We start from the raw sequence: 14,375 nt of genomic DNA, 5'->3' as shown, positions 1-14,375 counted from the left end.
ACAGTTCTCCATAGAGACAGAACATTCTATTACCCCACAGTTCTCCATATAGACAGGACATTCTATTACCCCACAGTTCTCCATATAGACAGAACATTATATTACCCCACAGTACTCCATATAGACAGAACATTATATTACCCCACAGTTCTCCATATAGACAGGACATTATATTACCCCACAGTTCTCCATATAGACAGGACATTATATTACACCACAGTTCTCCATATAGACAGGACATTATATTACCCCACAGTTATCCATACTGTATAGGCAGGACATTCTATTACCCCACAGTTCTCCATATAGACAGAACATTATATTACCCCACAGTTCTCCATATAGACAGGACATTATATTACCCCACAGTTCTCCATACTGTATAGGCAGGACATTCTATTACCCCACAGTTCTCCATATAGACAGAACATTCTATTACCCCACAGTTCTCCATACTGTATAGACAGAACATTCTATTACCCCACAGTTCTCCATACTGTATAGACAGGACATTCTATTACCCCCCAGTTCTCCATATAGACAGAACATTCTATTACCCCACAGTTCTCCATATAGACAGAACATTCTATTACCCCACAGTTCTCCATACTGTATAGACAGGACATTCTATTACCCCACAGTTCTCCATACTGTATAGACAGGACATTCAATTACCCCACAGTTCTCCATAGAGACAGCACATTCTATTACCCCACAGTTCTCCACATAGACAGCACATTCTATTACCCCACAGTTCTCCACATAGACAGGACATTCTATTACCCCACAGTTCTCCATAGAGACAGAACATTATATTACCCCACAGTTCTCCATATAGACAGAACATTCTATTACCCCACAGTTATCCATATAGACAGGACATTATATTACCCCACAGTTCTCCATATAGACAGAACATTCTATTACCCCACAGTTCTCCATATAGACAGAACATTCTATTACCCCACAGTTCTCCATAGAGACAGAACATTCTATTACCCCACAGTTCTCCATACTGTATAGACAGAACATTCTATTACCCCACAGTTCTCCATAGAGACAGATCATTCTATTACCCCACAGTTCTCCATATAGACAGGACATTCTATTACCCCACAGTTCTCCATATAGACAGAACATTCTATTACCCCACAGTTCTCCATAGAGACAGATCATTCTATTACCCCACAGTTCTCCATATAGACAGGACATTCTATTACCCCACAGTTCTCCAAATAGACAGAACATTCTATTACCCCACAGTTCTCCATATAGACAGATCATTCTATTACCCCACAGTTCTCCATACAGTATAGACAGGACATTCTATTACCCCACAGTTCTCCATATAGACAGGACATTCTATTACCCCACAGTTCTCCATATAGACAGAACATTATATTACCCCACAGTTCTCCAAATAGACAGAACATTATATTACCCCACAGTTCTCCATATAGACAGGACATTCTATTACCCCACAGTTCTCCACATAGACAGGACATTCTATTACCCCACAGTTCTCCATAGAGACAGAACATTCTATTACCCCACAGTTCTCCATACAGTATAGACAGGACATTCTATTACCCCACAGTTCTCCATAGAGACAGAACATTCTATTACCCCACAGTTCTCCATATAGACAGGACATTCTATTACCCCACAGTTCTCCAAATAGACAGAACATTCTATTACCCCACAGTTCTCCATATAGACAGATCATTCTATTACCCCACAGTTCTCCATACAGTATAGACAGGACATTCTATTACCCCACAGTTCTCCATATAGACAGGACATTCTATTACCCCACAGTTCTCCATAGAGACAGGACATTCTATTACCCCACAGTTCTCCATATAGACAGAACATTATATTACCCCACAGTACTCCATATAGACAGAACATTATATTACCCCACAGTTCTCCATATAGACAGGACATTCTATTACCCCACAGTTCTCCATATAGACAGGACATTCTATTACCCCACAGTTCTCCATATAGACAGGACATTTTATTACCCCACAGTTCTCCATACTGTATAGGCAGGACATTCTATTACCCCACAGTTCTCCATATAGACAGGACATTATATTACCCCACAGTTCTCCATATAGACAGGACATTATATTACCCCACAGTTCTCCATACTGTATAGGCAGTACATTCTATTACCCCACAGTTCTCCATATAGACAGAACATTATATTACCCCACAGTTCTCCATACTGTATAGACAGAACATTATATTACCCCACAGTTCTCCATACTGTATAGGCAGTACATTCTATTACCCCACAGTTCTCCACATAGACAGGACATTATATTACCCCACAGTTCTCCACATAGACAGGACATTCTATTACCCCACAGTTCTCCACATAGACAGGACATTCTATTACCCCACAGTTCTCCATACTGTATAGGCAGTACATTCTATTACCCCACAGTTCTCCATATAGACAGAACATTATATTACCCCACAGTTCTCCATATAGACAGAACATTCTATTACCCCACAGTTCTCCATACTGTATAGACAGAACATTATATTACCCCACAGTTCTCCATACTGTATAGGCAGTACATTCTATTACCCCACAGTTCTCCACATAGACAGGACATTATATTACCCCACAGTTCTCCACATAGACAGGACATTCTATTACCCCACAGTTCTCCACATAGACAGGACATTATATTACCCCACAGTTCTCCATACTGTATAGGCAGTACATTCTATTACCCCACAGTTCTCCATATAGACAGAACATTATATTACCCCACAGTTCTCCATATAGACAGAACATTCTATTACCCCACAGTTCTCCATACTGTATAGACAGAACATTATATTACCCCACAGTTCTCCATACTGTATAGACAGGACATTCTATTACCCCACAGTTCTCCATACTGTATAGACAGGACATTAAATTACCCCACAGTTCTCCATAGAGACAGCACATTCTATTACCCCACAGTTCTCCACATAGACAGCACATTCTATTACCCCACAGTTCTCCACATAGACAGGACATTCTATTACCCCACAGTTCTCCATATAGACAGAACATTCTATTACCCCACAGTTATCCATATAGACAGGACATTATATTACCCCACAGTTCTCCATATAGACAGAACATTCTATTACCCCACAGTTCTCCATATAGACAGAACATTCTATTACCCCACAGTTCTCCATAGAGACAGAACATTCTATTACCCCACAGTTCTCCATACTGTATAGACAGAACATTCTATTACCCCACAGTTCTCCATAGAGACAGATCATTCTATTACCCCACAATTCTCCATATAGACAGGACATTATATTACCCCACAGTTCTCCATACTGTATAGACAGAACATTCTATTACCCCACAGTTCTCCATATAGACAGGACATTCTATTACCCCACAGTTCTCCATATAGACAGATCATTCTATTACCCCACAGTTCTCCATATAGACAGATCATTCTATTACCCCACAGTTCTCCATATAGACAGGACATTCTATTACCCCACAGTTCTCCATATAGACAGAACATTCTATTACCCCACAGTTCTCCATAGAGACAGATCATTCTATTACCCCACAGTTCTCCATATAGACAGGACATTCTATTACCCCACAGTTCTCCATATAGACAGAACATTCTATTACCCCACAGTTCTCCATATAGACAGATCATTCTATTACCCCACAGTTCTCCATACAGTATGGACAGGACATTCTATGTCTATACAAGCAGAACACTGACCTCATAGACATGCAGTATCTGTGGGCCGATGTCGTCTCCTACGACAGGGTTCTCTTTAGGCTGCCAGTTAGCAACAGGCAGGAAGACCTGGTCTGGGGCGGACACCCTACAGCAGAGGGAGGAAGAGGAGAAGAGGGAGAGAGGGAGAAGAGGGAGGGAGAAGAGAAGGGAGAAGAGAAAGAAGAGAAGGGAGAGGAGAACGGAGAGGAGAGAAGAAGAGAAGGGAGTTAGAGATCCACATTCTGTGGATTGGTGGTTGATGTTTGCGGTGGTTTCTAACATTTAGTTTATTGATGTTTTAAAAAAAATCACAATTAACATCCAGTAACATTATACAATTCCCAGATATAAAATAAGACATTCCCAACAGGACTGTCTTAAGAGCTGGTAGAGTTAAGATATTCCCAACATGACTGTAGAGCTGGTAGAGGTAACACATGGGTACTCTCTCTACTGAGATGGTAGAGGTAACACATTACCAACAGGACTGTAGAGGTAACACATGGGTACTGTCTCTACTGAGCTGGTAGAGGTAACACATGGGGACTGTCTCCACTGAGCTGGTAGAGGTAACACATGGGGACTGTCTCCACTGAGCTGGTAGAGGTAACACATGGGGACTGTCTCCACTGAGCTGGTAGAGGTAACACATGGGGACTGTCTCCACTGAGCTGGTAGAGGTAACACATGGGTACTGTCTCTACTGAGCTGGTAGAGGTAACACATGGGGACTGTCTCTACTGAGCTGGGAGAGGTAACACATGGGGACTGTCTCCACTGAGCTGGTAGAGGTAACACATGGGGACTGTCTCCACTGAGCTGGTAGAGGTAACACATGGGGACTGTCTCCACTGAGCTGGTAGAGGTAACACATGGGGACTGTCTCTACTGAGCTGGTAGAGGTAACACATGGGGACTGTCTCTACTGAGCTGGTAGAGGTAACACATGGGGACTGTCTCCACTGAGCTGGTAGAGGTAACACATGGGTACCGTCTCTACTGAGCTGGTAGAGGTAACACATGGGGACTGTCTCTACTGAGCTGGTAGAGGTAACACATGGGGACTGTCTCTACTGAGCTGGTAGAGGTAACACATGGGGACTGTCTCCACTGAGCTGGTAGAGGTAACACATGGGGACTGTCTCTACTTCTTACCATTTATGCCTCATTCATTCCCCAGTCTGTCTGTTTACAGAAGCAAACCAGGCTAAACTCTCCTGTGATACATCACCGGGGCCAAGTTTCCTGCCATCCAGGACCTCTATACCAGGCGGTGTCAGAAGACCCTCAAAATTGTCAAAGACTCCAGCCACCCCAGTCATAGACTGTTCTCTCTGCTATCGCACGGCAAGGGGTACCGGAGCGCCAAGTCAGGGTCCAAGATGCTTCTTAACAGCTTCTACCCACAAGCCTTAAGACTCCTGAACATCTAATCAATTGGCTACCCAGACTATTTGCATTGCCCCCCACCTCTCTTCTACGCTGCTGCTACTCTCTGTTATTATCTATGCATAGCCACTTTAATAACTCTACCTACATCTACATATTACCTTAATTACCTCAATTAACCGGTACCCCCCCCTGTATATAGCCTCCACATTGACTCTGTACAGGTACCCCCTGTATATAGCCTCCACATTGACTCTGTACCGTAACACCCTGTATATAGCCTCCACATTGACTCTGTACCGTAACACCCTGTATATAGCCTCCACATTGACTCTGTACCGGTACCCCCTGTATATAGCCTCCACATTGACTCTGTACTGGTACCCCCTGTATATAGCCTCCACATTGACTCTGTACTGGTACCCCCTGTATATAGCCTCCACATTGACTCTGTACAGGTACCCCCCCTGTATATCAGCGCATGTGACAAAATAAAATGTGATTTGATAAACACTTAGTTTCTGAGGCAGAACACAAAAACAGCTGAACGTCCCTCCTAGGGTTTTGAGCCTAATTAACCAATTAACTTAACTAATTAACTGCAGTCTGCAATTGCTGTCATATTATGGTACACAATCACACGATCATCTGAATTCATATCATCAGAATATATATATTTTTTAAATTACACTTTATGGTGTTCAGTAAATAAGGTATTATGGTATTATTAAAGTATTGAAATGAGTAAATAAGGTATTATTAAGGTATTGAAATGAGTAAATAATGTATTATGGTATTATTAAAGTATTGAAATGAGTAAATAAGGTATTATTAAGGTATTGAAATGAGTGAGAAGACACATACCCTCTGATATCCACCTTGGCAAGGACAGCCAGCTTTGTGATGCTGAGGACCCGACTGCTGGTGTTGTTGAACTGGTTGGAACTGAAAGACAACATTATATTCTTCTATTATGAAAAAGACCACTGTGCACAGGACAGGTTGTTGCTATAACACACACGTCCACAAGGTGGTGCCGTTGCATATGTGTTGTAACTCGCATCCAGAATTTTAAACTGGTGCCTAAAAAAGCCTATAAAAAAAAACTCCTCCAGACAATTCCACCATGAGACTCGTGAGTTTTTAGCTAAACTATTCTGAACAATTCAACAAGGCCTTTGGTCAGCAGAATGCGTGTGTAAAGACAGTCCTGCTAAGGGACTGGCAGAGTAAACAGGAAGCTAGAGGGAGACCAAATGGTTTTCACAACAACAGGGTGCATCTACTCTGTAATTGAAATGCCACTCTGAATACAAGCAGGGAGAACACAAATACACGTCTTAGGTTCTGTCCCAAATGGCAGCCTACTTTATATAGTGCATCTCACTCACTCACTCACTCACTCACTAAAGCAAGTGAAGTAGATAATATACAAAAGTTAAATGAACAGTAAACATTACACTCACAGAAGTTCCAAAAGATTAAATACATTTTCAAATGTCATATATATATATATATATATATATATATATATATATATATATATATATATATATATATATATATATATATATATATATATATATACAGTATTGTAATGATGTGCAAATGGTTGAAGTACAAAAGGGAAAATAAATAAGCATAAATATGGGTTGTATTTACAATGGTGTTTGTTCTTCACTGGTTGCCCTTTTCTTGTGGCAACAGGTCACAAATCTTGCTGCTGTGATGGCACACTGTGGTATTTCACCCAGTAGATCAAAATCGGGTTTGTTTTCAAATTCTTTGAGGGAAATATGTGTCTCTAATATGGTCATACATTTGGCAGGAACTCAGGAAGTGCAGCTCAGTTTCCACCTCATTTTTGTGGGCAGTGAGCACATAGCCTGTCTTCTCTTGCTCACTGAGTCTTTACATAGTCAAAGCTTTCCTTAAGTTTGGGTCTGTCATAGTGGTCAGGTATTCTGCTACTGTGTACTCTCTGTTTAGGGCCAAATAGCATTCTAGTTTGCTGTTCTGTTTGTTAATTCTTTCCAATGTGCCAATTAATTATCTTTTTGTTTTCTCGTGATTTGATTTGTTGCTGTCCTGGGGCTCTGTGGGGTGTGTTTGTGAACAGAGCCCCAGGACCAGCTTGCTTAGGGGACTCTTCTCCAGGTTCATCTCTCTGTAGGTGATAGCTTTGTTATGGAAGGTTTGTGAATCGCTTCCTTTTAGGTGGTTGTAGAATTTAACGGCTCTTTTCTGGATTTTGATCATTAGTGGGTATCGGCCTAATTCTGCTCTGCATGCATTATTTGGTGTTCTACGTTGTACACAGAGGATATTTTAGCAACATTCTGCATGCAGAGTCTCAATTTTGTGTTTGTCCCATTTTGTGAATTCTTGGTTGGTGAGCGGACCCCAGACCTCACAACCATAAAGGGCATTGGGTTCTTCTCTCACTAAAAGGGCTTCTCTCTCACACTCTACAAGGGCTTCTCTCACTCACACTCTACAAGGGCTTCTCTCTCTCTCACACTCTACAAGGGCTTCTCTCTCTCTCACACTCTACACGGGCTTCTCTCTCTTTCTCTACAAGGGATTCTCTCTCTTTCTCTACAAGGATTAGAGAAGCTCTTTAATTCTACAAGGGCTTCTCTAATTCTACAAGGGCTTCTCTCTCTCTCTACAAGGGCTTCTCACTCTTTCTCTACAAGGGCTTCTCTCTAATTCTACAAGGGCTTCTCTCTAATTCTACAAGGGCTTCTCTCTAATTCTACAAGTGCTTCTCTCTAATTCTACAAGGGCATCTCTCTCTTTCTCTACAAGGGATTCTCTCTCTTTCTCTACAAGGGCTTCTCTCTCTTTCTCTACAAGGGCTTCTCTCTAATTCTACAAGGGCTTCTCTCTAATTCTACAAGGGCTTCTCTCTCTTTCTCTACAAGGACTTATCTCTAATTCTACAAGGGCTTCTCTCTAATTCTACAAGGGCTTCTCTCTCTCTCTACAAGGGCTTCTCTCTAATTCTACAAGGGCTTCTCTCTAATTCTACAAGGGCTTCTCTCTCTTTCTCTACAAGGGCTTCTCTCTCTTTCTCTACAAGGGCTTCTCTCTAATTCTACAAGGGCTTCTCTCTAATTCTACAAGGGCTTCTCTCTAATTCTACAAGGGCTTCTCTCTCTTTCTCTACAAGGGCTTCTTTCTCTACAAGGGCTTCTCTCTCTTTCTCTACAAGGGCTTCTTTCTCTACAAGGGCTTCTCTCTAATTCTACAAGGGCTTCTCTCTAATTCTACAAGGGCTTCTCTCTCTCTCTACAAGGGCTTCTCTCTAATTCTACAAGGGCATCTCTCTCTTTCTCTACAAGGGCTTCTCTCTCTTTCTCTACAAGGGCTTCTCTCTAATTCTACAAGGGCTTCTCTCTCTTTCTCTACAAGGGCTTCTCTCTAATTCTACAAGGGCTTCTCTCTCTTTCTCTACAAGGGCTTCTCTCTAATTCTACAAGGGCTTCTCTCTCTTTCTCTACAAGGGCTTCTCTCTAATTCTACAAGGGCTTCTCTCTAATTCTACAAGGGCTTCTCTCTAATTCTACAAGGGCTTCTCTCTCTTTCTCTACAAGGGCTTCTCTCTAATTCTACAAGGGCTTCTCTCTAATTCTACAAGGGCTTCTCTCTAATTCTACAAGGGCTTCTCTCTCTTTCTCTACAAGGGCTTCTTTCTCTACAAGGGCTTCTCTCTAATTCTACAAGGGCTTCTCTCTCTTTCTCTACAAGGGCTTCTTTCTCTACAAGGGCTTCTCTCTAATTCTACAAGGGCTTCTCTCTCTCTCTACAAGGGCTTCTCTCTAATTCTACAAGGGCTTCTCTCTAATTCTACAAGGGCATCTCTCTCTTTCTCTACAAGGGCTTCTCTCTCTTTCTCAACAAGGGCTTCTCTCTCTTTCTCTACAAGGGCTTCTCTCTAATTCTACAAGGGCTTCTCTCTCTTTCTCTACAAGGGCTTCTCTCTCTACAAGGGCTTCTCTCTCTCTCTACAAGGGCTTCTCTCTAATTCTACAAGGGCTTCTCTCTAATTCTACAAGGGCTTCTCTCTAATTCTACAAGGGCTTCTCTCTCTTTCTCTACAAGGGCTTCTCTCTCTTTCTCTACAAGGGCTTCTCTCTCTTTCTCTACAAGGGCTTCTCTCTAATTCTACAAGGGCTTCTATCTAATTCTACAAGGGCTTCTCTCTAATTCTACAAGGGCTTCTCTCTCTTTCTCTATAAGGGCATCTCTCTCTTTCTCCACAAGGGCTTCTCTCTAATTCTACAAGGGCTTCTCTCTAATTCTACAAGGGCTTCTCTCTAATTCTACAAGGGCTTCTCTCTCTTTCTCTACAAGGGCTTCTCTCTAATTCTACAAGGGCTTCTCTCTAATTCTACAAGGGCTTCTCTCTAATTCTACAAGGGCTTCTCTCTCTTTCTCTACAAGGGCTTATTTCTCTACAAGGGCTTCTCTCTAATTCTACAAGGGCTTCTCTCTCTTTCTCTACAAGGGCTTCTTTCTCTACAAGGGCTTCTCTCTAATTCTACAAGGGCTTCTCTCTAATTCTACAAGGGCTTCTCTCTCTCTCTCTACAAGGGCTTCTCTCTAATTCTACAAGGGCTTCTCTCTAATTCTACAAGGGCATCTCTCTCTTTCTCTACAAGGGCTTCTCTCTCTTTCTCTACAAGGGCTTCTCTCTAATTCTACAAGGGCTTCTCTCTCTTTCTCTACAAGGGCTTCTCTCTAATTCTACAAGGGCTTCTCTCTAATTCTACAAGGGCTTCTCTCTCTTTCTCTACAAGGGCTTCTCTCTAATTCTACAAGGGCTTCTCTCTCTTTCTCTACAAGGGCTTCTCTCTCTTTCTCTACAAGGGCTTCTCTCTCTCTCTACAAGGGCTTCTCTCTCTTTCACTACAAGGGGGCACGTATTCCCTTCATGATGAGGTTATTATGGACAAAAGAGCAGGATTATTTTGTCAAACGGCAGTCAATCATCATGTAACCTAAATTAGACCCTCTATTTTTATTAGAAAGCAGCATCAAGCTCATCACCGGGCTCTTTCACCTCCCTGTGAAGTTCATCATAACGGATTTCATCTGTAGCCTGATAAACTGCATGGTTTCCCCAGGCATAGTGGGAGGACCAACACACCATGTCATAGTGGGAGGACCAACACACCAAGTCATAGTGGGAGGACCAACACACCAAGTCATAGTGGGAGGACCAACACACCAAGTCATAGTGGGAGGACCAACACACCAAGTCATAGTGAGAGGACCAACACACCATGTCATAGTGGGAGGACCAACACACCAAGTCATAGTGGGAGGACCAACACACCAAGTCATAGTGGGAGGACCAACACACCATGTCATAGTGGGAGGACCAACACACCAAGTCATAGTGGGAGGACCAACACACCAAGTCATAGTGGGAGGACCAACACACCAAGTCATAGTGGGAGGACCAACACACCATGTCATAGTGGGAGGACCAACACACCATGTCATAGTGGGAGGACCAACACACCATGTCATAGTGGGAGGACCAACACACCATGTCATAGTGGGAGGACCAACACACCAAGTCATAGTGGGAGGACCAACACACCATGTCATAGTGGGAGGACCAACACACCAAGTCATAGTGGGAAGACCAACACACCAAGTCATAGTGGGAGGACCAACACACCATGTCATAGTGGGAGGACCAACACACCAAGTCATAGTGGGAGGACCAACACACCATGTCATAGTGGGAGGACCAACACACCAAGTCATAGTGGGAGGACCAACACACCATGTCATAGTGGGAGGACCAACACACCAAGTCATAGTGGGAGGACCAACACACCATGTCATAGTGGGAGGACCAACACACCATGTCATAGTGGGAGGACCAACACACCATGTCATAGTGGGAGGACCAACACACCAAGTCATAGTGGGAGGACCAACACACCAACACACCAAGTCATAGTGGGAGGACCAACACACCAAGTCATAGTGGGAGGACCAACACACCATGTCATAGTGGGAGGACCAACACACCATGTCATAGTGGGAGGACCAACACACCATGTCATAGTGGGAGGACCAACACACCATGTCATAGTGGGAGGACCAACACACCAAGTCATAGTGGGAGGACCAACACATCATGTCATAGTGGGAGGACCAACACACCATGTCATAGTGGGAGGACCAACACAACATGTCATCACATGACTCCCAATTTACTTTGATATTTTGTTTTGTTGACGTTTGGAAAGTTTACAGAAAATGTGTGTTTCCATCAGGCCTGTCATTTTTTTTTATCCGACATTACTGTAAACTTTACTAGACATCTTGGCCATGTTCTGTTATAATCTCCACCCGGCACAGCCAGAAGAGGACTGGCCACCCCTCATAGCCTGGTTCCTCTCTACCCTGTACAGCCAGAAGAGGACTGGCCACCCCTCATAGCCTGGTTCCTCTCTACCCGGTACAGCCAGAAGAGGACTGGCCACCCCTCAGAGCCTGGTTCCTCTCTACCCGGTACAGCCAGAAGAGGACTGGCCACCCCACATAACCTGGTTCCTCTCTACCCGGTACAGCCAGAAGAGGACTGGCCACCCCTCAGAGCCTGGTTCCTCTCTACCCGGTACAGCCAGAAGAGGACTGGCCACCCCACATAGCCTGGTTCCTCTCTAGGTTTCTTCCTAGGTTCTGGCTTTTCTAGGGAGTTTTTTCCTAGCCACCGTGCTTCTACACCTGCATTGCTTGCTGTTTGGGGTTTTAGGCTGGGTTTCTGTACAGCACTTTGAGACATCAGCTGATGTACGAAGGGCTTCATAAATACATTTGAAATAAATAACAACAGGAAAACTGCTGATGCGTAGCAACGTTTACAAAATTGCTACTTTAATATGGTACTATTCTAACTCTTAACAGTGAGTTGAGACCCTGATTGTAGTTCCTAAAAAATAGAGAGTTTCTCATATGTGGCTACGACCCTGATTACCTCTTTATCTGCAGGTCAAACTCCACAGACGTGTCCTGCTCTGAGAGCTGGTGGACGCTGAAACGTAGACCGGCCAGCACCTGAACACACCACAACATCAGGATCACTGTGAGTCACTCTGATCAGAGGCACATTTATTCACAAAGTACACTCACATGTACCAGTAACCCGGTGCCGTCTAGGTGTCTGTCAACACCCCGACATAGAAATAGAATACCTAGAACAGGAATCCCCCCCCCCCCTCCCTCATTCAGGTCAACAGGACTGTCACCATCTGCATGCTCTATCCACTCACTTTAGTTCCTCCTTTCATGGGGTTCCCCAGGTCACACACCACCACCCTGGTCTGATTCTCTATCTTGTAGGCGCAGGACAATCTAGACAGAGTCTGGAAAAGGGGACAAATAAATATGTATTTTCTAAGCTTTTACTGCTGTTTCCGTCCATCATAACATCACGGCTGTATTGTCATTGGACAAACAAACATGTCTCATTAGTATTTTAGCATCAGGATTCCTTCAGAGAACCATTTCTAGTGGATAATGTCTACGGGGCGACAGCGTAGCCTAGTGGTTAGAGTGTAGAGGTGGCAGGTAGCCTAGTGGTTAGAGTGTAGAGGTGGCAGCGTAGCCTAGTGGTTAGAGTGTATGGGGTGGCAGCGTAGCCTAGTGGTTAGAGTGTAGAGGTGGCAGCATAGCCTAGTGGTTAGAGTGTAGAGGTGGCAGCGTAACCTAGTGGTTAGAGTGTAGAGGTGGCAGCATAGCCTAGTGGTTAGAGTGTAGAGGTGGCAGCGTAACCTAGTGGTTAGAGTGTAGAGGTGGCAGCATAGCCTAGTGGTTAGAGTGTAGAGGCGGCAGCGTAACCTAGTGGTTAGAGTGTAGAGGTGGCAGGTAGCCTAGTGGTTAGAGTGTAGGGGCGGCAGCGTAGCCTAGTGGTTAGAGTGTGGGGGCGGCAGCGTAGCCTAGTGGTTAGAGTGTGGGGGCGGCAGGTAGCCTAGTGGTTAGAGTGTAGAGGTGGCAGCGTAGCCTAGTGGTTAGAGTGTAGAGGTGGCAGCGTAGCCTAGTGGTTAGAGTGTAGAGGCGGCAGCGTAGCCTAGTGGTTAGAGTGTAGAGGTGGCAGCGTAGCCTAGTGGTTAGAGTGTAGGGGCGGCAGCGTAGCCTAGTGGTTAGAGTGTAGGGGTGGCAGCGTAGCCTAGTGGTTAGAGTGTAGAGGTGGCAGCGTAGCCTAGTGGTTAGAGTGTAGAGGTGGCAGCGTAGCCTAGTGGTTAGAGTGTAGAGGTGGCAGCGTAGCCTAGTGGTTAGAGTGTAGAGGTGGCAGCGTAGCCTAGTGGTTAGAGTGTAGAGGTGGCAGCGTAGCCTAGTGGTTAGAGTGTAGAGGTGGCAGCGTAGCCTAGTGGTTAGTGTAGAGGCGGCAGCGTAGCCTAGTGGTTAGAGTGTAGAGGCGGCAGCGTAGCCTAGTGGTTAGAGTGTAGAGGCGGCAGCGTAGCCTAGTGGTTAGAGTGTAGAGGTGGCAACATAGCCTAGTGGTTAGAGTGTAGAGGAGGCAGGGTAGCCTAGTGGTTAGAGTGTAGAGGTGGCAGTGTAGCCTAGTGGTTAGAGTGTGGGGGCGGCAGCGTAGCCTAGTGGTTAGAGTGTGGGGGCGGCAGCGTAGCCTAGTGGTTAGAGTGTAGAGGTGGCAGGGTAGCCTAGTGGTTAGAGTGTAGAGGAGGCAGGGTAGCCTAGTGGTTAGAGTGTAGAGGTGGCAGTGTAGCCTAGTGGTTAGAGTGTTGGACTAGTAACCGAAAGGTTGCAAGATCAAATCCCCCGAGCTGACAAGGTAAAAAATCTGTCGTTCTGCCCCTGAACAAGGCAGAATGAGGGGGAATGTATACCTCACTTTTGGGTACAACCTACCCATACCATCACCATCACAGTTCATTAGAGGAGTTTATACCTCACTGTTGGGTACAACCTACCCATACCATCACCATCACAGTTCATTAGGGGAGTGTATACCTCACTGTTGCGTACGACCCCGGTGAAGTCAGCTTGGGGAGGAATGAAGACATGTAGCTCTGCCTCGTACGCCCCTTCTCCTCGGTTCTCCGCGGTCACCTCCAGGGTCAAGGGGTTATCGTCTCCTATGTAGATCTCCTTCTGGTCACTTGTGGTAAAAAAATAAAAAATAAGACAATTCATGGAAAAAGATCTAGACTCAGTTTGAACAAC

The 14,375-nt window shown here is 44.5% G+C and overlaps 1 protein-coding gene across 1 annotated transcript in view; it reads right to left on the bottom strand.

Annotated features, from left to right (window-relative positions):
- Positions 1–14,375, bottom strand: part of LOC139405532 (integrin alpha-V-like) — a 75,792-nt gene that overhangs the window by 11,727 nt on the left and 49,690 nt on the right. The window contains exons 20-24 of the mRNA XM_071147943.1: positions 14,163–14,310; positions 12,464–12,556; positions 12,169–12,248; positions 6,027–6,107; positions 3,774–3,879 (exon numbers count right to left, since the gene is read on the bottom strand). Of these exons, the coding sequence (XP_071004044.1) occupies positions 3,774–3,879; positions 6,027–6,107; positions 12,169–12,248; positions 12,464–12,556; positions 14,163–14,310 (508 nt within the window). The remainder of the gene's footprint in view (positions 1–3,773; positions 3,880–6,026; positions 6,108–12,168; positions 12,249–12,463; positions 12,557–14,162; positions 14,311–14,375) is intronic.

The sequence above is a fragment of the Oncorhynchus clarkii genome, chromosome 3 (assembly GCF_045791955.1).
Source record: "Oncorhynchus clarkii lewisi isolate Uvic-CL-2024 chromosome 3, UVic_Ocla_1.0, whole genome shotgun sequence".
NCBI classification, from domain to species: Eukaryota; Metazoa; Chordata; class Actinopteri; order Salmoniformes; family Salmonidae; genus Oncorhynchus; species Oncorhynchus clarkii.
Note: the sequence above shows the minus strand (reverse complement) of the source record. Positions and strands in the feature narration are given on the sequence as shown.